At 49.4% G+C, this 23684-nt stretch overlaps 1 protein-coding gene across 1 annotated transcript in view; it reads left to right on the forward strand.

Moving 5' to 3' along the window:
- Nucleotides 1-23684, forward strand: part of LOC309547498 (F-box only protein 36-like) — a gene marked incomplete at both ends in the record, with an annotated part of 44894 nt that overhangs the window by 15353 nt on the left and 5857 nt on the right. Inside the window, one exon of the mRNA XM_082247369.1 lies at nt 9227-9399. Within this exon, the coding sequence (XP_082103495.1) occupies nt 9227-9399 (173 nt within the window). The remainder of the gene's footprint in view (nt 1-9226; nt 9400-23684) is intronic.

A 23684-nucleotide genomic window follows, 5' to 3' on the forward strand; every position in this document is an offset into this window, starting at 1 on the left:
GCCAAAAGACCCTACCTGGACCACCGGTTCATAAACCGGTGGTCCAGGTAGGGTCTTTTGGCTCTGATGAAGAGGGAAAGCCTCGAAATGCATTAGCCGTCAATTATCTTGACCGTGGACTGTCATTTGATGGATTGTGTCATATGTATCTGATATGTTGGCTTACAACCCATGTTTGTGAGTATTTATATTTTTACTTGATATCAATAAAGCCCCATTGAAGATAATGCGCTAGGCCAGTGCACCCTCTCTTTGTTTTTGTTTGTAACTGTGACATACTGAAGCAGAGCATGATCCCCACCCTTCGGATACTGGTCCACAGGGCAGTATTCCAACATGATAACGACCCCAAACACACCTCCAGGACGACCACTGCCTTGCTAAAGAAGCTGAGGGTAAAGGTGATGGACTGACCAAGCATGTCTCCAGACCTAAACCCTATTGAGCATCTGTTGGGCATCCTCAAACAGAAGGTGGAGGAGCGCAAGATCTCTAACATCCACCAGCTCCGTGATGTCGTCATGGAGGAGTGGAAGAGGACTCCAGTGGCAACCTGTGAAGCTCTGGTTTACTCCATGCCCAAGAGCGTTAAGGCAGTGCTGGAAAATATTAGTGGCCACACAAAATATTGACACTTTAGGCCCAATTTGGACATCTTCACTTAGGAGTGTACTCACTTTTGTTGCCAGCAGTTTACACATTAATGGCTGTGTGTGGAGTTATTTCGAGGGGACAGCAAATTTACACTGTTATACAAGCTGTACACTAACTACTTTACATTGTAGCAAATTGTAATTTCTTCAGTGTTGTCACATAAAAAAATATAATAAAATATTTATAAAAATGTGAGGGGTGTACTCACTTTTGTGAGGTACTTTAGATCATAGCGTACTATGTCCATGGGGTTACCAGAGCATTGGCTGCATCTGTTAAATATCACTTATTCTGACTATGAAGCTGGAAAACTTTCACTGTGATGTGACAAAATGAGATTTACTTCAAGTGTGCCCCATCATTGACAGATCTAAATAAACACGTCCTGATGAAGAGATCATTCACCCTGGTTGATATCAGACTGACTCAAAAATCATCTGCTTGTGAGTTTTTTACTCCTTGTACAGCATGTGAATCACTTAGAGTGCTGGAACTTGACATTCAGCCTATTGAAGATGTGTTCAATCACTTATGCTGCAGCATAACTCCTTGTACATCCTTGATGGTTTATGTACATAACTACTGTGGCATTGACATAATTTATCCTCACCGGGTAGACTTTCAGTTACAAGGTCCAGTGGAAGAGTGACAGTTGCATAATGCAAATTTCCAAGATGTTAATTGATAGCCCACCCCTGTGTTCACTGCCCCAGTACTGACAGAGAACCAAGAATTCCATACCAACTAAAGAGATTTGCATTTGTGGTGAGGATCCTTCAATGAAGACGAGGCAAAAAGATGCATCAATGTAACAGCACTGTGGATGACCAAAGACACAGCAGCAGAGATGCCATAGTGTGGAATAAGAGATTAGTAGCTATGATTTCAGCATTTACTTTAGACATTGTATGCAAACCAGGGAGAATTTCTGGTATTTTATTAGCAATCACTGGAAATGCAGTGCAGTCTGCAAGCTGTGTTGTAGGCACTGAGTTGATGAGGCTTTGATAATCAGATTGACATGGTTTGCGATCATCAATATGCCCCTGGTTCTTAATTCCACCAATACTGGAATTGGAGGTTTAGTATACAGTAAACTCTGGAAACTATCCCACTGTACTCTTACCCTACCAAACAGGCCCGGACTGGGACAAAAAATAGGCCCGGGCATTTTAGGCTGAGCAGCCCATTTTTTTTTTAAACAAAATGACCAATGATGAACAACTACCGGTTTCTCTATGTTTTTTAGTTATATTTAGCCTGCACACCCATGCAATCCAATTCTGCAAATCGCGCTGCGTTTTGAAAACTGATTGCGGGGTGTCGTTAACCTAACATACACTCCGCAATCTGTTTGCATGGATGGGTTGCTATTTAGATGCAGTCCGCATTTAGTGTGAACCCAGGCTAAGAGATAACAGGTAATTTTAGGGTACATTAAAAATATATTACCCAATTTTTGGGTAAAATATAAAAGATGAGTTTGTGTCAAGTAAATAAAATACCCAACATGTCAAACCTTAAGACTATGCATGCCCGAAAATAGCAACACATTTCAGTACCCTATATTTTCTATAGGCAAAGCTATTAAAGATCATACAGGTCATCAGTTCAGAGTTAACCATGAATAATGATTCTATAATTATTGCTCTCATTCCAGTGTGCAGGGTGATATATTACATGTGTAGTAAAATCAAGGTTTTTGTTCACAGGCGCCCCCAAAATTTGTATGTAGTTTCGTATGGTGGTGGTGGGATAGGGATGACATCAGTAGTAGTGGTGGTGGGATAGGGGTGACATCAGTAGTAGTGGTGGTGGGATAGGGGTGACATCAGTGGCAGTGGTGGTGGGGATAGGGGTGACATCAGTGGCAGTGGGAATAGGAATGACATCAGTGGCAGTGGGGATTGGGATGACATCAGTGGCAGTGGGGATTGGGGTGACATCAGTGGCAGTGGGGATTGGGATGACATCAGTGGCAGTGGGGATTGGGATGACATCAGTGGCAGTGGGGATTGGGATGACATCAGTGGCAGTGAGAATAGGGGTGACATCAGTGGCAGTGGGAATAGGGGTGATATCAGTGGCAGTGGGAATAGGGGTGACATCAGTGGCAGTGGTGGGGATAGGGATGACATCAGTGGCTGTGGTGGTGGGGATAGGGATGACATCAGTGGCAGTGGGAATAGGAATGACATCAGTGGCAGTGGGGATTGGAATGACATCAGTGGCAGTGGTGGGGATAGGGATGACATCAGTGGCAGTGGTGGTGGGGATAGCGTTGACATCAGTGGTGGTTGGGATAGAGATAACATCAGTGGCAGTGTTGAGGATAGGGATGACATCAGTGGGAATGAGGATAGGGTTGACATCAGTGGGAGTAGTGGTAAGGATAGGGATAACATGAGTGGCAGTGGGGATAAGGATGACAGTGGCAGTGGTGGTGGGGATAAGAATGACAATGTCCACTGCCACTGATGTCATCCTTATCCTCACCACAATTGCCACTGATGTCATCCCTATCCCCACCACCATCGCTACTGATGTTATCCCTATCAACCCCATCACCACTGCCTCATGGGAGGGGTAGAGATCAGACAGAGGAATGGCCTTGGGAGGGATGGGATCAGGCAGAAGGATGGCAGTGGGAGGGATGGGATCAGGCAGAAGGATGGCAGTGGGAGGGATGGGATCAGGCAGAAGGATGGCGGTGGGAGAGATGGGATCAGGCAGAGGGATGGCGGTGGGAGAGATGGGATCAGGCAGAGGGATGGCGGTGGGAGGGATGGAGCAGAGCAGAGGGATGGCGGTGGGATGGGATGGAGCAGAGCAGAGGGATGGCAGTGGGAGGGATGGAGCAGAGCAGAGGGATGGCGGTGGGAGGGATGGAGCAGAGCAGAGGGATGGCGGTGGGAGGGATGGGATGGGGCAGAGCAGAGGGATGGCGGTGGGAGGGATGGGATGGAGCAGAGCAGAGGGATGGCGGTGGGAGGGATGGGATGGAGCAGAGGGATGGCGGTGGGAGGGATTTAGCAGAGCAGAGGGATGGTGGTGGGAGGGATGGAGCAGAGCAGAGGGATGGTGGTGGGATGGAGCAGAGCAGAGGGATGGCGGTGGGAGGGATGGAGCAGAGCAGAGGGATGGCGGTGGGAGGGATGGAGCAGAGCAGAGGGATGGCGGTGGGATGGAGCAGAGCAGAGGGATCGTGGTGGGATGGAGCAGAGGGATGGCGGTGGGATGGAGCAGAGCAGAGGGATGGTGGTGGGATGGAGCAGAGCAGAGCAGAGGGATGGCGGTGGGATGGAGCAGAGCAGAGCAGAGGGATGGCGGTGGGATGGAGCAGAGCAGAGCAGAGGGATGGCGGTGGGATGGAGCAGAGCAGAGGGATGGCGGTGGGATGGAGCAGAGGGATGGCGGTGGGATGGAGCAGAGCAGAGGGATGGCGGTGGGATGGAGAAGAGCAGAGCAGAGGAATGGAGCAGAGGGATGGCAGTGGGATGGAGCAGAGGGATGGCGGTGGGATGGAGCAGAGCAGAGGGATGGCGGTGGGATGGAGCAGAGCAGAGGGATGGCGGTGGGATGGAGCAGAGGGATCAGGCAGAAGGATGGCGGTGGGAGAGATGGGATGGCGGTGGGATGGAGCAGAGGGATGGCGGTGGGATGGAGCAGAGTAGAGGGATGGCGGTGGGATGGAGCAGAGCAGAGGGATGGCGGTGGGATGGAGCAGAGGGATGGCGGTGGGATGGAGCAGAGCAGAGAGATGGCGGTGGGATGGAGCAGAGGGATGGCGGTGGGATGGAGCAGAGGGATGGCGGTGGGATGGAGCAGAGCAGAGGGATGGCGGTGGGATGGAGCAGAGCAGAGGGATGGCGGTGGGATGGAGCAGAGGGATGGCGGTGGGATGGAGCAGAGCAGAGGGATGGCGGTGGGATGGAGCAGAGGGATGGCGGTGGGATGGAACAGAGCAGAGGGATGGCGGTGGGATGGAGCAGAGCAGAGGGATGGTGGTGGGATGGAGCAGAGTGTCTTGTGAAGTTGTACCATTTCTTCCCTACCTTGCAGTTGCAGGCCTTGGGTGCCGGTGTCTTCGGTGCGGCTCCCGCTTCCTGAATCAAGCAGAAGGGGTCGCCTCTAGCTCCACCCCTTCACAGCCAGTCCTCCCCCTCCAGTCCTGAGCTGAGCTACGCTTGATGGGTGCGCCTGCGGAGCCGGCCGCAGTGAGCGCAGCCTGCCAGTGCCACTAGTGCCTAGGACTAGGAGTGGGGACAGTGCAGTGAAATACGCAGCCGGCGGCCGGCCAGAAGAATATGCGGCCGGCCGGCAGGCCGGCCAGCTCGGGACGGACTCGGAGGGAGGGACACTGTCTGGGGCTGGGTCCTGGCTGGGACACATAAAATAACATGTGCCCGGAGGTCGGCCCACCGGGCATATGCCCGCTGTGCCCTATGGTCAGTCCGGCCCTGCTACCAAAACCAAAAAGGGGGTGTGGATATCACCCTAAACCATAGAACCTCTATAATCTTCTGATTGGTAGACTGGTTCTGTAATGAAAAAGTGAAGCATTGGGTAACCATTGAGAAAGCCCTGATTTGCTTTGATCTAAAATCACTCCCGTGAGTGAATTCAAACTAGGGAAACGCTCTTACCACTTACCCTCTCCTTACCTAACATCTTGTGCTAACATGGGACAATCTCCTATCACACTGTAACATCTCCTCTCGGCCCAGTCATATGACCCCACTATTTGAAAACCCTGATTTATTTTCCAACCCTAGATAGACCCCAATTCTTATCATGGAACAACATGGACCACCCAAGACTCACCACAATTTTGAAAAACAGCCACCTGCCTTCCCTACATGTCCAAGGCACGCCCAACTGACTTTCATTCACAGTTTGAATACTGTAAGATCAACACATTTATTTCTTCTTTTATCTCCACCTAGACCCTCCAAAAAAATTGAACTCCATTAGAATAACTCCTTCTCCAAGGTGACCACCCACCTCATGTTATCTCATATCTGTATAATTTGATCCTGCTTAATAAGCATCCACAAATACCAAAGTAAAAAAAACACTGGTAAAGGGAGCTCAACATAATCATCTCCCTGGAAGATTTAAAAAAAAAAAAAAAATTATTCTTGCAGTAATCTCTTACCCACAAAGCACAGGAGAAAATTTTTAAAATCCTTACCTGATGATATCACTGTCCTGCATTGATCACTCATTTCACCTCCTACCCTACAGAAAAGTGTTGGAGGTGCTTCACTCATTGAGGCACCAATTCTAACATATGGTGGGAATTCCCTACAATACACACATCTCCAAGCTCTATCCTATCCATATCTTAAAGTGAACTGAGTGATAATGCCCCATAAGGATTAAAGGCTAGCGCTGAGGATTATAATTATACTTATAATTATACTGATACCACTGTATAGTGGGCTGCTGCTGGTATAAAAGGTGATGTACCTTCATAAAGTGTATAGTGCAAAAGTATACCTGCGCTGCTAACAAAACAAACTAATAAATAAATCTCAATAATTATTGTGTATAAATAATCTGTGTAAAGTGCTAGTGCTCAACTTGAAATACACAATCCTATATCTTAAATACCAATCAATATAAAAATATACATAAATACAAATTTTTTTACGTGAAATAAATAAATGTGAATAAAAATCCTTCAATTAACGACGTGCTGAAATAGTGACAGTCTTTGTGCAAAGTATAAGTCCAAAGTGCTGCGTGCTCATAAAACAAGTGCCGGTGCTCTCTCTACATGGGTAGGTGCTCCCCTCCTGGACCCCTACTCACCAGAAGCCAAATAATACACCGCCTTCAAAAAATATCCTTAGGTGGGACGAGCCTTATTGGACCATCAACTCAATGGCTTTACTGTAGATCACATCATCCAGGTATTTGCTCAAAAAAAGGAAAGAGATGCTGGCATCGTGAAGTATGTAACTACTTTATTCGATGCACACAATACAAGATACACTTACAATATGGCAAAGGTTCAAACGCCTAAAAGTCATCCCACGGGTTGCCAATCCAAACGACTGTACTTACTCCCCGTGTCCCCGTAACTCGGAAGGTGGATGTATTCCGGCGTAGTGCGTACTCGGACGGACAGCTTGACGCGTTTCGCTCCTCACACAGAGCGTTATCAAAAAACGCTCTGTGTGAGGAGCGAAACGCGTCAAGCTGTCCGTCCGAGTACGCACTACGCCGGAATACATCCACCTTCCGAGTTACGGGGACACGGGGAGTAAGTACAGTCGTTTGGATTGGCAACCCGTGGGATGACTTTTAGGCGTTTGAACCTTTGCCATATTGTAAGTGTATCTTGTATTGTGTGCATCGAATAAAGTAGTTACATACTTCACGATGCCAGCATCTCTTTCCTTTTTTTGAGCAAATACCTGGATGATGTGATCTACAGTAAAGCCATTGAGTTGATGGTCCAATAAGGCTCGTCCCACCTAAGGATATTTTTTGAAGGCGGTGTATTATTTGGCTTCTGGTGAGTAGGGGTCCAGGAGGGGAGCACCTACCCATGTAGAGAGAGCACCGGCACTTGTTTTATGAGCACGCAGCACTTTGGACTTATACTTTGCACAAAGACTGTCACTATTTCAGCACGTTGTTAATTGAAGGATTTTTATTCACATTTATTTATTTCACGTAAAAAAATTTGTATTTATGTATATTTTTATATTGATTGGTATTTAAGATAATGCCCCATATTTTTTCTGTCACCTTACATTCAATGGTACCCAGCTCTAATAGCTTGGCCTAAAAAGATGCCTTGCATCATTTCATTATTGTTGTCAGAACTGTCATTCCTCATCATTGGCACAAGCAAATTCCCCCACTCACAGCTGATGGGGGTACTGGAATTACATTACATCATTTGTGTGGAGCATTTGGTGGCAGAAGATGACAACAGTCTTGTCCCCACCCAGCTCCTCTCGCTACCGTTCCCCTACTCTCCTCCACTTTTACTTACTTGCTTTTTCTATTAGACCCCAGATGTCTCCACTGTACCCTACTGCAGCTGATAGAACACAGATCATGTTCCATCAGCCGATTACCAATAACCTTCAGGCTCAGGCAGAAAAGGTAAAGCTAAATAATGGAGTACTTAAAGTGGAGTTCCACCCATTTTTAATAAATTGGATTACATAGATGTATGTAATCCCCTTTAAAACGACTTTTACCAATGGAAAGTTTTTTTGTTGTTGTTGCTAGTAAATACCTTATTTTCTGCTTTATTTATCCTCTTCTCACTTCCGGGTCCGGTCGACTATTACGTCATTCGGCGATTCGCAGTGTGTGCTGGGATGTATATCAGGGCATGAAATCTCGCATTATTACACAAGAGGTGAGCTGCACTGCGTGCTCTGCCCCGCCTCCTCTCAGTGAGCTGTATGTATGTAGTGTATTGAGGCCGTGCTCCGCCCCGCCTCCTCCCCGCGTCCTCCCCGCATCCTCTCAGTGAGCTCAGTGAGGATATAATGCTTTCAGTCCTCGCTCACTGAGAGGAGGCGGGCGGCGGCGGGGCGGAGCACGGCCTCAATACACTACATACATACAGCTCACTTAGAGGAGGCGGGGCGGAGGCGGGGCAGAACACGCAGTACAGCTCATCTCCTGTGTAATAATGCGAGATGTCATGCCCTGAGATACATCCCAGCACACACTGCGAATCGCCGAATGACGTAATCGCCGACCGGACCCGGAAGTGAGAAGAGGATAAATAAAGCAGAAAATAAGGTATTTACTAGCAACAACAAAATTCGTTTTAAAGGGGATTACATACATCTAAAGTGACTAAAATGGGTGGAACTCCACTTTAAAATCTTTATTAGAGAAGCTTGCACAATTATACAAATTTTAGTCTGAATATTCTCATTCTTGTATAGGCTCAGCCGTTGACTAGTTCTGTTTTCTAAATACCACCATCTGCCTTTATAAAAATCTATCTAGTTTGATACAATATCTAGCAAATAATGTAGTCTACATTCAATGAAGTTGATTTTTGTAGAATTCTTTAAAAGTAATACATGTGTTGAAGATACTAGGCCAATATACAGTTCACACATTGATGAGTACCTCTGACTACTTCTTTCAGCATGAACATACATACAGATTAAAAATACAATTTAAATAACAGTAAACGCATTGAAACCTTTTACTGCAATGTGGAATTGAGCTTGTTTGAAAGGGCACATATTCATTTAACTATGAAATCTGGAGAAGAAGCAATGAACTTCCACATCTTTTGGCATAACCAAGGGGCAGCATTAAAGGTAAGCTATTTACAAGAAGGGTTGTCAGCTTACTAAAAGTACAATATCATATGGCCATTTTAGATATAAACAGAAGTTAGCATATTTTTCACCTAATTACAGTACATTATCTAGGTATAGTTTACTGAATGCATTTTCAATCTCTTGAAACTTTCCTCCAGAATCTTGTGGAATTCATTTTCCTATGTCTCAGACTATAAAACATTGCTCAGTTTCACAATAAATTATTAACCACTTTGCTTTCTCAATCATTCTAGAGCAATTAGAAAAGATCTTTGGCAAAGCCACAATGGAATATGTATTGAATTTGTGCAGAGGGCAATTTGATTTCATTGTTCGGATACCTGATAGCCTTAAGATTCGTATCTTATCCTTTCTTGATATACAAGACATTAAGCAGCTGTCAGAGACATGCAAGACGTACCAGAAGGTAAGCAATACCCAACTGTTGTGTATTAGGTATAGTCTTTTTTAGAGATTATGTTCTAGTAATCAGCCACATATTTTGTTTAAAACTCGAAAGTCTTTCTGAAAGGTACCCAAAAACACAGCATCATTTAAAACTGAGTACATGTACACTGAATGCACTAATATGTATATGTGCCCTTGTTGCACTAGCATAGTGCTGTGCTTGCTGTTTGTTCCCCATGAGTAAGTTTATGGATTATAAATCTGTATTGTGAATCTAGGCATGCTATACAAATGCATTTTGAAAATTACATGCAGTTTCCAGGCTTATTTAGGGCAATTTGTCAGCCCCCACTGCATATGTAAGATTTACTTAACCTTGTTTTCTACTGTCTTTCTGGTAAAAATCAATTATGTCATGTAAAACTCTAGTTACTTGCAAACATTCTATTTCTCATATGCAATCATGATGTGCACGGCTACAGTAAATCAATTGGAATTATATTGTGTTTGCCTTTATTCCCCCAAAATCAACAATATTTGCAATATTTTAAATAGCTCCCTCTGGTGCGAGTCCCGGTTCACACTGGTGCGACGCAGGAAACCCTGCAATTCAGAGCTGGTTCCCGTATCGCATCTGAATCATACAATGGTTCACACTGAGATCTGCGAACCGCTGGGGGTGTCAATGTAAAGTTAATGACACCCCCAGATCGGTTCGCAGATCGCAGTGCGAACTGTCAAATGGTGTAAGAATTGGATCGCATAGGTGTTAACACCCATGCGATCCTATTCTAGTGCAGACCAGAAAAGGGGCCCTGCACCATTTTGGTGCGAATACGATGCGATTTCAGCCATACAGTTTGTATGGCTGAAACCACATCACACAGACATCACATGTGATATGCACAGCAATGCGGTGCGAATCACATGCGATGTCTGCTCATCGCACAAGTGTGAACCCAGCAGTTACTCAATTAACTACTAATACTCTCCAGTGAAAGCTGCAAATGTGTTGAAGACGGAATTACTATGCAGCTTATCTAAATTGTGTTTTATTCAAAGTACAAATGTAAAACACTTTTTTTTAAGGTTTGGATAGAATGCAGAGGGATAAGAATCTGTCAGTTTTTATTGCTGTCTGTGCCCTCTATTTGTCCTGTTTACAATTATCATTGAAAGTGAAAGAAAATCACAAATTTTGGGTTGTCCCTAGAAAAGTAATACAGGGGAAATCTTCCAATGGGGACAGTAGTTCTGGTGACCTGGGGGTCCCCAGGGAATTCTTTTAATTTGCAGGGATTTACTCTCACTTCCTGTTTGGCTATGGGCCAGGAAGTGAAGGAAAATCTCCACAATGTGACACAGATGGGGAAAAAAAATCTGACAAGGGTTTTAACCCTCCCTTGCTTTATCCAAAATGGGGGAAAAATTGCCTATATTTCTACTTTAACCACTTAAAAACCACCTGCCGCAGTTTTACTGTGGCAGGTCAGCTCTGTCCCGCGAAATGATGTACCTGTCAGGCCAGCATTTCAGCCATATCCTGCGCCGAAGGACCACTGCTGTCACAAACAGCCTAGAGACTAAGGAAGCCGCATCCAGAGAGACCTCACAGACCTACTGGTCCACCCGCTCTGCAAAGTCAGGGAGAAGCTGTTCCCCCTCTAGATCCTGGTGCAAACGCTTTGCCCAGTCCGATAAAGTCTGGGACACCAAGCTATAGTGAACATTGCCCTAAGGACTGAAAAACATGTGGCAGACTAAAGTCTTGGCTCTCCTGTAAAAAGGATCTGTTAAAAAAACAGGAGACTCCCCCACCAGAATTAGGGTGGATTTATTCAGCCCGGAGTCCACCACACGTGGAACTGCCCAATTATTCAACAGAGACCTCTAAAGGGATATCGTCTATCGAAAACACTTATGTAGCATTTAGGACAACTCCACTGACTCGCGACAATTTTGTCACAGTAGGTGGGAAAATCTTTGCCGCTGTAGAGGATCTGCGGGCACCAAGGGGACCAGCGCCTCAGACGTAGCAGCAGCTACCTCCCCTATGTGTAAAATTTTCCGCACTGATGCAATCAGTGCATCCACCATTCTCATGCGCATATGCAGTGAAAGAGGAATCATCCTCACTATCAGAGCACTCGAAGTGCGTGGACGCAGACTCAGTAGGGTCGCTATATACTAAGCTCATCCTGAAAACATAACAAGCAGGGGAGACTGCCGACCTCAGTCCCGCAAGAAGGCGCCGGCCAAAGGTCCACAAAAGGACCACCTATTAGACCCATTGCACAAAAGCAAGAGGGTCATCCTCCATAGAGAACATAAAAGGAAATAGCCCCCTTGAGGGAGGGGGGCCTGTCGCCATGACGCGGACACGCAGGCAAAGTATCCTCGCCCCCACAATAATGGCTGCTACATTATCACTAAAAATTAAGCATCCCCACGGCGCTACCTGGTTCAAGGGAGGCTCCAGGCTGACCATATGGCCAAGCAGGTCGCAAAAGACCCACAGTGACTGTTTAGAGGGGCCACCAAGGGAGAGGGGGGAACACTACTTACCACACCATGGAACCGGGTGGGCACCACTCCAGGCAGACTACCCCACCAGTGGGGCTCTGTCGTGGCCAACCTACATAGAGCTAAGGTCGGGTCGTACTCGCTGGCCAGACTGGGAAGACCGTAAGGATCCAGGACATCCAGTCTGTCCCCCAGTCTGGCAGTTGATTGTAGTTCTAACAGGAACAAAAAATAATAAAAGAAGAAAAAATTCAGTTTAAAAAGGAAAAAAATGCTAGGACCAGAGATACCAGCAAGAAACTAGGTCCTTACTCCTGACTAGGCAGAAAAAACTATAGCAGGAAGTGGGAGTATACTTCCAGGGACTGCCCTATAGGCATAGTCAAACTTTTTTCCGCCTAGTGTCCTATTCCTGTAGGGGGAAGCATATACCCAAGGTGCAAAAAGATATGAAACTGTGCCCGGCAATTAATGAAAGAGAAAATAGAGTTTTTGTAAGAACTTACCGTAAAACTCTTTTCTCTGAGTCCTCCGACAGTCGCAGACCCTCATATAGCCTTCACGAGTGGGTAATGGCGCCCTCTGCAGGAGCAAGCTAGGCAGTTTTAAATGTTAATAAAAAACTTTCTACACTTAGGCACACCTCCAGGGGGCCGTCCCTCAGCCATTATCCTGATCCAGTTACCACTCTCCTTCAGTTTAGTAGCAAGCAGTACCGGAAGACAACAACCCTAAGATCCAAAAACCAGAGGGGCGGGGGCTGCCACTGTCGGATGACTCAGAGAAAAGAGTTTTACGGTAAGTTCTTACAAAAACTCTATTTTCTCTTGCATCCTCCGACAGTCACAGCCCCTCATATAGCCTTCACGAGTGGGAGGTCCCAAAGCAGTGCAGGTGTGAGGGGTTGGAAGACGCAACCTACCGAAAAGGCAACGTATCAACCAGGCCATAAAAAACAACTGAGCCAACAGGGCAACAAAAGCTCAAACAGGAGCTAACCCAGAATAGGAAAAGACCCCACCAGGAAGAGACCGAAAAAAACACGTCTCTTCAAACAACCGTCGCACTCAAAACCTTGCGGCCAAAGGAAGCATCCGAGGATGCCATCACATCAAGCTTGTAAAACTTTGTGAAAGTGTGCACAGACGACCAAGTCGCCGCTTTGCACACCTGAGCCACAGAAGCCTGATGGCGAAACGCCCAAGAGGCACTGACGGTGTCGGGATTCAAACCCGTGACCAGCCACATCCCAGGCGGTAGCCCTGCTTACTAGGCTACCGTCCTCTCTGGACTTTCCTCCCTGAACATTCCTCCCTGAAGCCTATTATTTCAACCTTAGTCTTGCCAAGCCTTGCTCATCACCCTTGATTCCTGACACCTGGTACTTCCCTATATAAGTCCAGCCCCGTGCACTCAAGTTTGCTGATTATTGAGCTCCTGAGCCTTGATCAAGCTACTCCTCACCTGCTGCTCTTATCTACTACCACAAATCCAACGCTGACCAGGAATTGACTACCGACTACTCTTCTGCTTTGTCCCCATCTACTGAACTGCTACCTCTGTTGCCGATCCGGATTGTCTGACTACGCTTACTGCTGCCCGCCCCGACCTTTGGCTCGTCTGACTTCTCTCTGGGTATTTCCTTGTCTGCTCCTCTGCCTTTGGACCGAACCTGCACTCTGCCTGGCTGGGTGATCCTGAGGACCGCGTCCTGGTGTTAGCTTGCAGCGCAGTCTATCCCCACCATTAGGGGCTCTAGTGAAAACCAGCTAGCACTTAGTTTCCGCACCTCAGGTGAACCCGTGTCCTCATCAGAGTACTACGTGGTGTCCATCCGGTATCCAGCACCTACTACCTGCCTGCGGTCTTTGCCACTGGGCTCCACTCCTAACTCCGGTCAGCAGTCCTCTGACTCAGGTGAGCCTGTAGGATTGTTACAGAATAACAACTATGGAGTCCGCAATGACCACTCTGTGTAGACAGGTCACTGAACTTCAAGAATTTGGTACTAGGTATCAGGAGAAATTTGCCCAGCTCCAAGAAGTAGTCAAAAGCCAACAGAAGGAGATTATTGAACTACAGAGGCAACTCCTAGACGTCCGCGGCGCTGCCGCAGACACCCGCATGCCACTCCCATCAAAATTCGGTGGTGACAGACGCCAGTATCTGGGATTTCTGAACCAATGCCGCATCTATTTTCAGATGAACCCGGCCCCCTTCACCACCGATAAAAAGAAGGTGCTATTCATGATCAATCTCTTGACGGATGAAGCATTAGCATGGGCATCGCCATACGTGGAGTCTAACAATCAGCTCCTGAACAACCTAAACAACTTCATCACCGCCATGAGCCTAGTCTTCGATGACCCCAACCGCTGTGCGACGGCCGAGGGGCGACTACATAGTCTGCGACAAGGGAGACGCTCCGTCGCCGAATATACCGCCGAATTTCGCCGTTGGGTCACGGACACCACCTGGAACCCAGCAGCACAGAGGAGCCAATTCCGGCGAGGCCTGTCTGAAGCAATAAAAGACGAACTCGCCAGAGTTGAAGCCCCGGACGATCTGGATGACTTTATTCAAGTATGCATCCGGATAGATCAAAGACTCTCCGAGAGGAAGAGGGAAAGATTCTGGTCCTCGGACCACAGACCCACTTACTCCTTCTCCTCTACCGCCCAGCGCGACCCCCAGTCAGCACCTGAACCTATGCAGGTCGACGCACTACGGAGGTCTCTATCCACAGCTGAGAAGGAGAGACGGCTGGCGGAAAACCTCTGCCTCTACTGTGGAGAGCCAGGTCATTTTGCCATCAAATGTCCCAATAAGATTCGAAGAACTATTGCCGTCACGGAGCTAAAGGAGCAATCACAGACTCCAACCCCGCCAGCAGCCCCTGAAGATAACAATACGGCGGCTCATGGATTCCACTTCATCATCCCCATCCTCATCGACATCGAGGGGCGACAACTCCCCTGTTCTGCGATGTTAGACTCCGGGGCGGGAGGCAACTTCATGGACCTAACCTTCGCCCGTGAAAAGAACATTCCACTGACAATGAAGGCAGCCCCTGTTGACCTGGAAACCGTCGACGGATCCCCACTCTCCTCGGGGCCGGCGACTCATGAGACCATCGAACTACAACTCCTTATAGAACCTGATCACCACGAGAAGATCCACTTCTCGCTGATCGCCTCCCCAAAGTTTCCGGTGATCTTGGGCATCCCATGGTTGGCCACCCACAACCCCTCGGTGGACTGGGAAACCCGCTGCATACAGTTCCCATCCGAGTTCTGCTCGCTAAATTGCTCCCACAAACCCGTGCTTCCACCCGAAGACACCACCATATCTGAACTATCCGTCAAGGATCTGCTACCCCCTCAATACCGCGAGTTCCAGGATGTCTGCGACAAGAAAAACGCAGACAAGCTGCCACCACACCGACCCTATGACTGCCCTATAGAACTGTTGCCCGGGGCCGAAATACCCTTTGGCAGTATCTACCCCCTCTCGGAGCCTGAACTCAGGGCCTTGAAAGAGTACCTGGACGAGGACCTAAGGAAGGGGTTTATCCGGCCCTCTACCTCCCCTGCGGGAGCCCCCTTTTTCTTCGTAGAGAAAAAAGACTCCTCCCTGCGTCCCTGCATTGACTACAGGAAGCTTAACGACATAACCGTAAAGAACCGGTACCCACTCCCACTGATTTCAGAACTCCTCGAGAGACTCCGGGCGGCGAAGATTTTCACCAAACTTGACCTTCGAGGGGCCTACAACCTCGTCCGAATCCGCCCTGGGGATGAATGGAAGACCGCCTTTCGGACACGTTATGGTCACTTCGAGTACCTAGTCATGCCTTTCGGACTCTGCAATGCTCCCGCCACCTTCCAGCACTTCATTAACGATGTCCTCAGGGACATGCTCGATCTGTTTGTAGTCGTTTACCTGGACGACATCTTGATCTTCTCCGAAGACCTCGAGCAGCACCACGAACACGTCCGCAGGGTACTGCAGAGACTCCGACAGAACTCTCTCTATATCAAGCTAGAGAAATGTGAGTTTGCGCGAACCACCACTCAGTTCCTCGGATACATCATCTCCCCAGAGGGCCTAAGTATGGACCCGGGGAAGGTCCAAGCCGTGATGAACTGGCCAATTCCGAGAAACGAGAAGGAGATACAAAGATTCATTGGCTTCGCTAACTTCTATCGGAAGTTTATCCGGAACTTCTCCAAGATCATAGCACCAATTACCCAACTCACCAAGAAATCAGTCCCCTTCTCCTGGACACCAGAGGCACAGGAGGCCTTCACCAAGTTGAAACTCCTCTTCACTTCCGCTCCAATCCTAATCCACCCAAACCCCGAGCTGCCATTTACAGTCGAAGTGGATGCATCTGACTCCGCGGTGGGGGCTATTCTGTCACAACGGACAGGGGAGAAGATGCTACTACACCCGTGCGCATATTTCTCCCGCCAGATGTCCCCCTCCGAGAAGAATTATGACATCAGGAACAAGGAACTACTGGCGATCAAGGATGCCTTCTCTGAGTGGAGACACCTGCTGGAGGGAGCCACCAACCCCATAATCGTACTAACTGACCACAAGAACCTCGAGTTCATCCGCAGCGCTAAGAGACTCTCAGCCAGACAGGCCAGATGGAGCCTATTCTTTTCCTGCTTTAACTTTCTCATCACCTATCGCCCCGGATCAAAGAATGGTAAGGCTGACGCCCTCTCCAGAATGTTTTCCAAGCCCTCACAGAGTAACAAGGGCCAAAACAACATCCTACCCGAGAGAAGGGTCGTAGGGGTCACCTACTCTAAAGAACTCCTGGGCACAATCAAAGAAGGATATGAAAATGACCCCTTCCTTGCCCATCCCACAAGGAATGTCAGCCTTACGTTTAAGAACGGTCATTGGTTTCATCAGGACGTACAGTTATATGTACCAGAAATCGCACGGCTCGAAGTAGTCAGACTCAACCATGACTCCAAGCTGGCCGGCCATCTAGGCACAAGAAAGACCCAGGAGCTTCTCTCCCGCTCCTTCTGGTGGCCAACATACAAGGAGGACATCAAGAGGTACATTTCCTCGTGCACGGTCTGTGCCCGCAATAAGACTCCTCGTTCCTCTCCCGTGGGTCTATTACAACCTCTCCCCATTCCCTCCCGCCCCTGGGGCTCGATCTCCATGGACTTTGTGGTAGACCTTCCTCCTTCAAAAGGGATGAACACCATCCTGGTCGTAGTCGACCGCCTCACCAAGATGGCCCATTTCATCCCCTACAAAGGCCTACCCACCGCCAAACAGACGGCCGATCTTATTCTCAGAGAGGTCTTCAGGCTGCATGGGATCCCGGACGATGTGGTCTCCGACCGAGGCGTACAATTTGCCTCTAAGTTCTGGAAGAACTTCTGCTTGGCGCTCGGGGGTTAAGGTGAACCTGTCCTCCGCTTTCCACCCCCAGTCAAACGGGCAGACGGAGAGAACTAATCAGACCCTAGAGCAGTACCTACGCTGTTTCAGCTCCCACCTGCAGGATGACTGGCTTGACCATCTCTCCACGGCCGAGTTTGCCTACAACAATGCTGAGCACAGCTCAACCAAGCAAAGCCCCTTCTTTGCTAACACAGGCTCGCACCCGGTGTTCATTCCGCACCTACCTGTCGCCTCCACCCTCCCAGCAGTGGCAGAACGCTTAACAACCCTACAGGAGGCACAAAAGAACATTATAAACAACCTCCAGCTCGCCCAGAGGCGCTTTAAACAGGGAGCAGACAGACGCCGCAAACCCACCCCGGGTTTCCATGTGGGAGACAAGGTGTGGCTGTCCACCAGGAACCTCAGATTGAAGGTCCCCTCCAAAAAGTTGGCCCAAAAATACATGGGTCCGTTCCGGATCTCCGCTCTAATTAATGAGGTCACGTTCCGGCTCGATCTTCCAGACTCCATTAGGGTGCACCCTGTCTTCCATTGCTCCCTCCTCAAGCCATACGTGGAGAACACCTTCACAGGCCGCAACTCGCCCCCTCCACCACCCGTGAGGGTACAGGGTGAAGAAGAATACACTGTAGCAAACATCCTTGACTCCAGGATCCACCAGAGAAGACTACAATATCTAATTGGTTGGGAGGGCTACCCTCCCGAGGATAACTCCTGGGAACCAGAAGAAAACGTCCACGCCCCCAGACTGGTAAGAGAGTTCCACCAATGGCACCCCGGTAAGCCTGCCCCTGCGGTGCCCGGAGGTCACCTTGGAAGGGGGGGAGTACTGTCCGGATTCAAACCCGTGACCAGCCACATCCCAGGCGGTAGCCCTGCTTACTAGGCTACCGTCCTCTCTGGACTTTCCTCCCTGAACATTCCTCCCTGGAGCCTATTATTTCAACCTTAGTCTTGCCAAGCCTTGCTCATCACCCTTGATTCCTGACACCTGGTACTTCCCTATATAAGTCCAGCCCCGTGCACTCAAGTTTGCTGATTATTGAGCTCCTGAGCCTTGATCAAGCTACTCCTCACCTGCTGCTCTTATCTACTACCACAAATCCAACGCTGACCAGGAATTGACTACCGACTACTCTTCTGCTTTGTCCCCATCTACTGAACTGCTACCTCTGTTGCCGATCCGGATTGTCTGACTACGCTTACTGCTGCCCGCCCCGACCTTTGGCTCGTCTGACTTCTCTCTGGGTATTCCCTTGTCTGCTCCTCTGCCTTTGGACCGAACCTGCACTCTGCCTGGCTGGGTGATCCTGAGGACCGCGTCCTGGTGTTAGCTTGCAGCGCAGTCTATCCCCACCATTAGGGGCTCTAGTGAAAACCAGCTAGCACTTAGTTTCCGCACCTCAGGTGAACCCGTGTCCTCATCAGAGTACTACGTGGTGTCCATCCGGTATCCAGCACCTACTACCTGCCTGCGGTCTTTGCCACTGGGCTCCACTCCTAACTCCGGCCAGCAGTCCTCTGACTCAGGTGAGCCTGTAGGATTGTTACAGACGGCTCTAGTAGAATGTGCCTTTACAGGGAAAGGAGGAACCTGACCCTTGATTGAATAGGCTTGAACAATCGTCTGTCTGATCCATCTAGAAATGGTTGCCGTGGACACAGCCAAACCCTTCCGAGGTCCCTCAGGAAGGACAAACAGGGAATCAGACTTCCTAAAAGACTCAGTGGCAGACAGGTAAACCCTGACCGCCCGGACCACATCCAAGGAATGCAAGGCAAATTCCTTGGGATGCTTGGGCAACAAAAAATCTTTATTGAGGTGGAAATTCAACACCACCTTTGGGAGAAAAGACTGATTGGGTCGCAGGACCACCTTATCCCTATGAACAACCACATAAGGTGAACGGCAGGACAGAACCGCCAACTCAGACACCCTGCGCGCAGATGTGATAGCTACCAGAAAGGCAACTTTCTGGGACAACACAGTCAGAGGTATGTCTCTGATGTTCTCAAAGGGAGGTTGTTGAAAAACGGATAACACCAAATTAAGGTCCCAGGGAGGCAAAGGAGCCTTCCCCGGGGGAGCCAAATGCCGCACCCCCTGAATAAAGGTGCAAATTAAGGAATTAGTCACCAAGGGACGCTGCAAAAGAATGGCTAAGGCCGACAACTGACCTTTGATCGTGGTCAGCGTCAAACGCTGATCCACACCTTCCTGCAGGAAGACCAAAATCCTCGCCACCGAAAAGGAATGGGGATGAAACCCTTGCGACTCGCAACAGGCAATATACCGTATTTATCGGCATATAACACGCACTTTTTCCTCCTAAAAATGGAGGAAAAAGCAGCAGTGCATGTTATACGCCAATATGAAAAAAAAAAAGTCCAGGAAGCAGCGCCGAGAGGTAGAAGGGGGTGGGCGGGGCCGAGGAGAAGGAAGGACCGCTGTCATCGGAAGTCCCGCCTCCTATGCCAACGTCTATCATAGGTACCGGGACTTCCGATGACAGCGCATGTGTCCTTCCTTCTCCTCAGCCCCGCCCCCTTCTACCTCTCGGCGCTGCTTCCTGGACTTTTTAAAAAGTGATCCAGATAGAATCAATGGCGCTGGCGAGGCTGCAATTACTGGCACTGCGCTGGCGAGGCTGCAATTACTGGCACTGCACTGGCGAGGCTGCAATTACTGGCATTGCGCTGGCGAGGCTGCAATTACTGGCATTGCGCTGGCGAGGCTGCAACTATGGGCACTGCGCTGGCGAGGCTGCAATGATGGACACTGTGCTGGCGAGGATACAATGATGGACACTACACTGGCGAGGCTGCAATGATGGACACTGCGCTGGCGAGGCTGCAATGATGGATACTATGCTGGCGAGGCTGCATTCGTGGGCACTGCGCTGATGAGGAGGCTGCATTCGTGGGCACTGGTGAGACTACATTTGATTAAAAAAAATGTTCAAAGCTGTTTTCTTTAAGTTTCAGCTTTTTTCCTGAAATTTCTCTCCTAAAATTTAGGTGCGTGTTACACGCCGGTGCGTGTTATACGCCGATAAATACGGTACGCCTTCCAGGTGCGATGATACATTTTTCTAGAGGTAGCTTTCCGAGCCTTCAATAAGGTAGGAATGACAGCATTCAGGAGACCCTTGTCTCTCAAGACTTGGCTTTCAACAGCCACGCCGTCAAAGCCAGAGACTGTAAAGCAGGATGAAAGATCGGCCCTTGAGACAGAAGATCATCTCTCAGTGGAAGCCGCCAGGGAGGCTCGACGACCATCTGCACGATATCTGCGTACCAAGACCGACGCGGCCAGTCTGGGGCTACCAGAATGACCTGCATCCATTCTGACGCCAACCTGCAGAGGAACCTGGATAACAGTTGAATCAGAGGGAAGGCAAAAAAATCAGCCGATACCGGTGCCAAGGCACCACTAACATGTCCGTGGCGTCCTCCAGAGGATTGCGGCTTCTGGCCACTAACTTACCCACCTTTTTGTTGAGATGGGACGCGAACAGGTCCACGTCTGGAGACCCCCAGCAGAAACACAGGAGGCAAAACACCTCCGGATGCAGGGACCATTCTCCCTGGTTCAGGGTCTGGCAACTCAGATAGTCCTCCACACCTGGAATGTGAACGTCCGAAATTGCCGGAACGTGCGTCTCGGCCCAAGATAGGATCTTGGCCACTTCCTTGGCCGCCCAGGCACTCTTGGTGTCCCCTTGGTGATTGATGTAAGCCACCACTGTGGCGTTGTCTATCTGTACCCGAACTGGGCAACCCTGAAGCTGAGTTGACCAACGAAACAGGCAGAGTTTGATTGCTCGGAGCTCCAAGACGTTGATCGGTAAGGAGGCTTCCTCCGCCGACTATGTCCCCTGGGCACAAAACGTGCCCAGAACTCCACCCCAGCCCGACAGGCTGGCATCCGTGGAGAGCACCGTCCACAGAAGAGACCGGAAGGACTTGCCTTGTGTCAGAGTTGGCGACCGGAGCCACCACAAAAGATCCGATCTGGCGAGGTGGCTCAGAGAAATCCTCCTGTCCAACGACTGAGGCGTTCTGTCCCACCTGGCAAGAATCTCTGCTTGCAGTGTTCTCGTGTGAAATTGAGCAAAAGGGATGGCTTTGAAAGCCGAAACCATCAGACCCAGGGACTGCATACAGGCCCGTGAAGAGGAGAGATCGTTGTCCCTGAGGGACCTCATCTCGCCCTGCAGGGTCCGGAGTTTGTCCTCCGGGAGAAAGAATTTCGCCTGAGCGGAGTCCAGGACCATCCCCAGGTATGGGACGTGAAATGAAGGAGTCACAGCCGACTTCTCAAAGTTGATGGTCCACCCGAACTCCTGACCCGAACCGTGACCGACAGATCGCTCGCCAAAGTAGCATACAAGCTCGACCTTAACAGGAGGTCATCCAGATAACCAAGGACCTCAATCCCCTGTAAACGCAGTAAAGCCAGCACCGGAGCCAAAAACTTGGTGAATACCCTGGGAGCCGAAGCGAGACCGAAGGGCAACGCCACAAACTGATAATGCTCCTCTGCCACCGTGAAGCGGAGATACCTCTGATGACTCTCGTAGATAGGGATGTACAGATACGCAATCCTTCAAGTCGATGGAGGCCAGGAAGTCCCCTGGACTCAATGACGCCACCACCGACCGGATGGATTCCATCTGGAACTTCTGTACCCTCACAAAGCGGTTCAGAGACTTTAGGTCCAGAATCGGAGGCACTTTGCTCTCTTTTCTGGGCACCGTGAACAGATCAGAGCGTGAACAGATTGGAATGAAAACCTCCCATGAAGGTACTGGCACAATTACTCCTTGGGCGAGACGATCTTGTACCGCCCCCATGAGATCTCTGAAACGATCGGGAGTCAGATGGAGATTTGATGGAAAGAACCTGTCTGCGGAGCGAGATCGAAACTCAATCTTGTTCCCTGAACTAATCAGTTTGTGAACCCACCTGTCCTGAATTCTGGGCAACAAGGGTTCCTGAAAACAATGCAGACGTCCCCCCACCCTTGAAACAGATGAGGGTGTCCCTTCAGGAAGAGGTGGACTGGGCCGTCGAACCGGCTCTTACCGGCCTTGGGCTTTCCCAACCACGGCTTCTTGTGACCACCTGAGGTCTTGAAGGATTTTCCCTTATCCTGTGCCCCGAAGGCACAAAAGGACCCACGATGAGCTTTAGAAGAAGGGCCCCACCTAGCACGGGGAGATTTTCCCTTAGAGGCTTGGGGTACTCTTACCCCCCGTAAGCCCCTTGATCAACTCATCCAGAGTGTCCTCAAAAAGATGACTTTCCACATAAGGGACATCAGACAGTCTTTTTGGAAGCGTGGTCAGCCGACCAGCTTTTCAGCCAAATAATGCGGCGGACCGCAATCCCGACTGCAGACAGCCATGTGACCAAGAGAGCCTCGTCCATGGCCGCGTCAGGTACATCACGGCCTGGGTCACCTGATCAACCATGTCAAGGGCAGTCAGAGAGGCCAATTCCGCCACTAGGGTGCGCCGAAGCACCCTGGACCATTCCGTGACAGCCTGAGAAACCATCTCGAAGCAAACACAGGCTTGAGCAGGGAGCCCGCCACCAAGTACATGTGGCGGGAAAGCGTCTCCATATGCCTATCTGCCGGATCCTTGAACACCACAGGCATCGAGGTGGATTTATTCAACCTAGAAACAGTGTGTCCACCTTAGGTGACACCGTCCAACACTTGTCTACAGGATCCGCAAAGGGATAACAGTAGTTGAACCGTTTAGGCACCACAAGCATATGTTTGATGCGAAGCCATTGGTCGTTCACTATTTCGTGAAACTCCTCGGGGCAGGGGAAAACCTGACCCAACTTCTGGGCTTTGCAGAACCCGAAGGCAGCCCGCTTACTTAACTGACAGGGCTCATCATCAAGATTTAAAGTTTCCTTAATGGAGCTAATAAGTGCATCCACCGCTGCACATTCTCGCGCCGCCGCTGAGGAAGACTCTTCCTCCTCTCCATCAGAATGTGACTGGGACCCCTCTTGGGGGGACGTTGTCCATGCCAACCAGGCTCTGATTCAGAGGACTGGGAGGGCATAGGCCATTTCTGAGAGGCGTTTCAGACATCAGCAGATCCACTTTGGATGCCAAAGTCGCAAGAGCAGCAGATAATGAGGCCATGGAGGAGGATTCAGGATTTCCTGAAGCACCAACCAGTTCTGAAGGGAATTTGCTATCCTGGGACTCCATTTTTGTAATAAAAATGTTTTTGGAGCAGAGCACTGGCCCTTTAAAACGGCGGTTCCCACGGACTCCCACCGCAAAACTGCACCACCCGTGGAGACCCCTTA

This window comes from Pelophylax lessonae (genome assembly GCF_965119305.1).
Source record: "Pelophylax lessonae genome assembly, chromosome: 2".
Taxonomy (NCBI): Eukaryota; Metazoa; Chordata; class Amphibia; order Anura; family Ranidae; genus Pelophylax; species Pelophylax lessonae.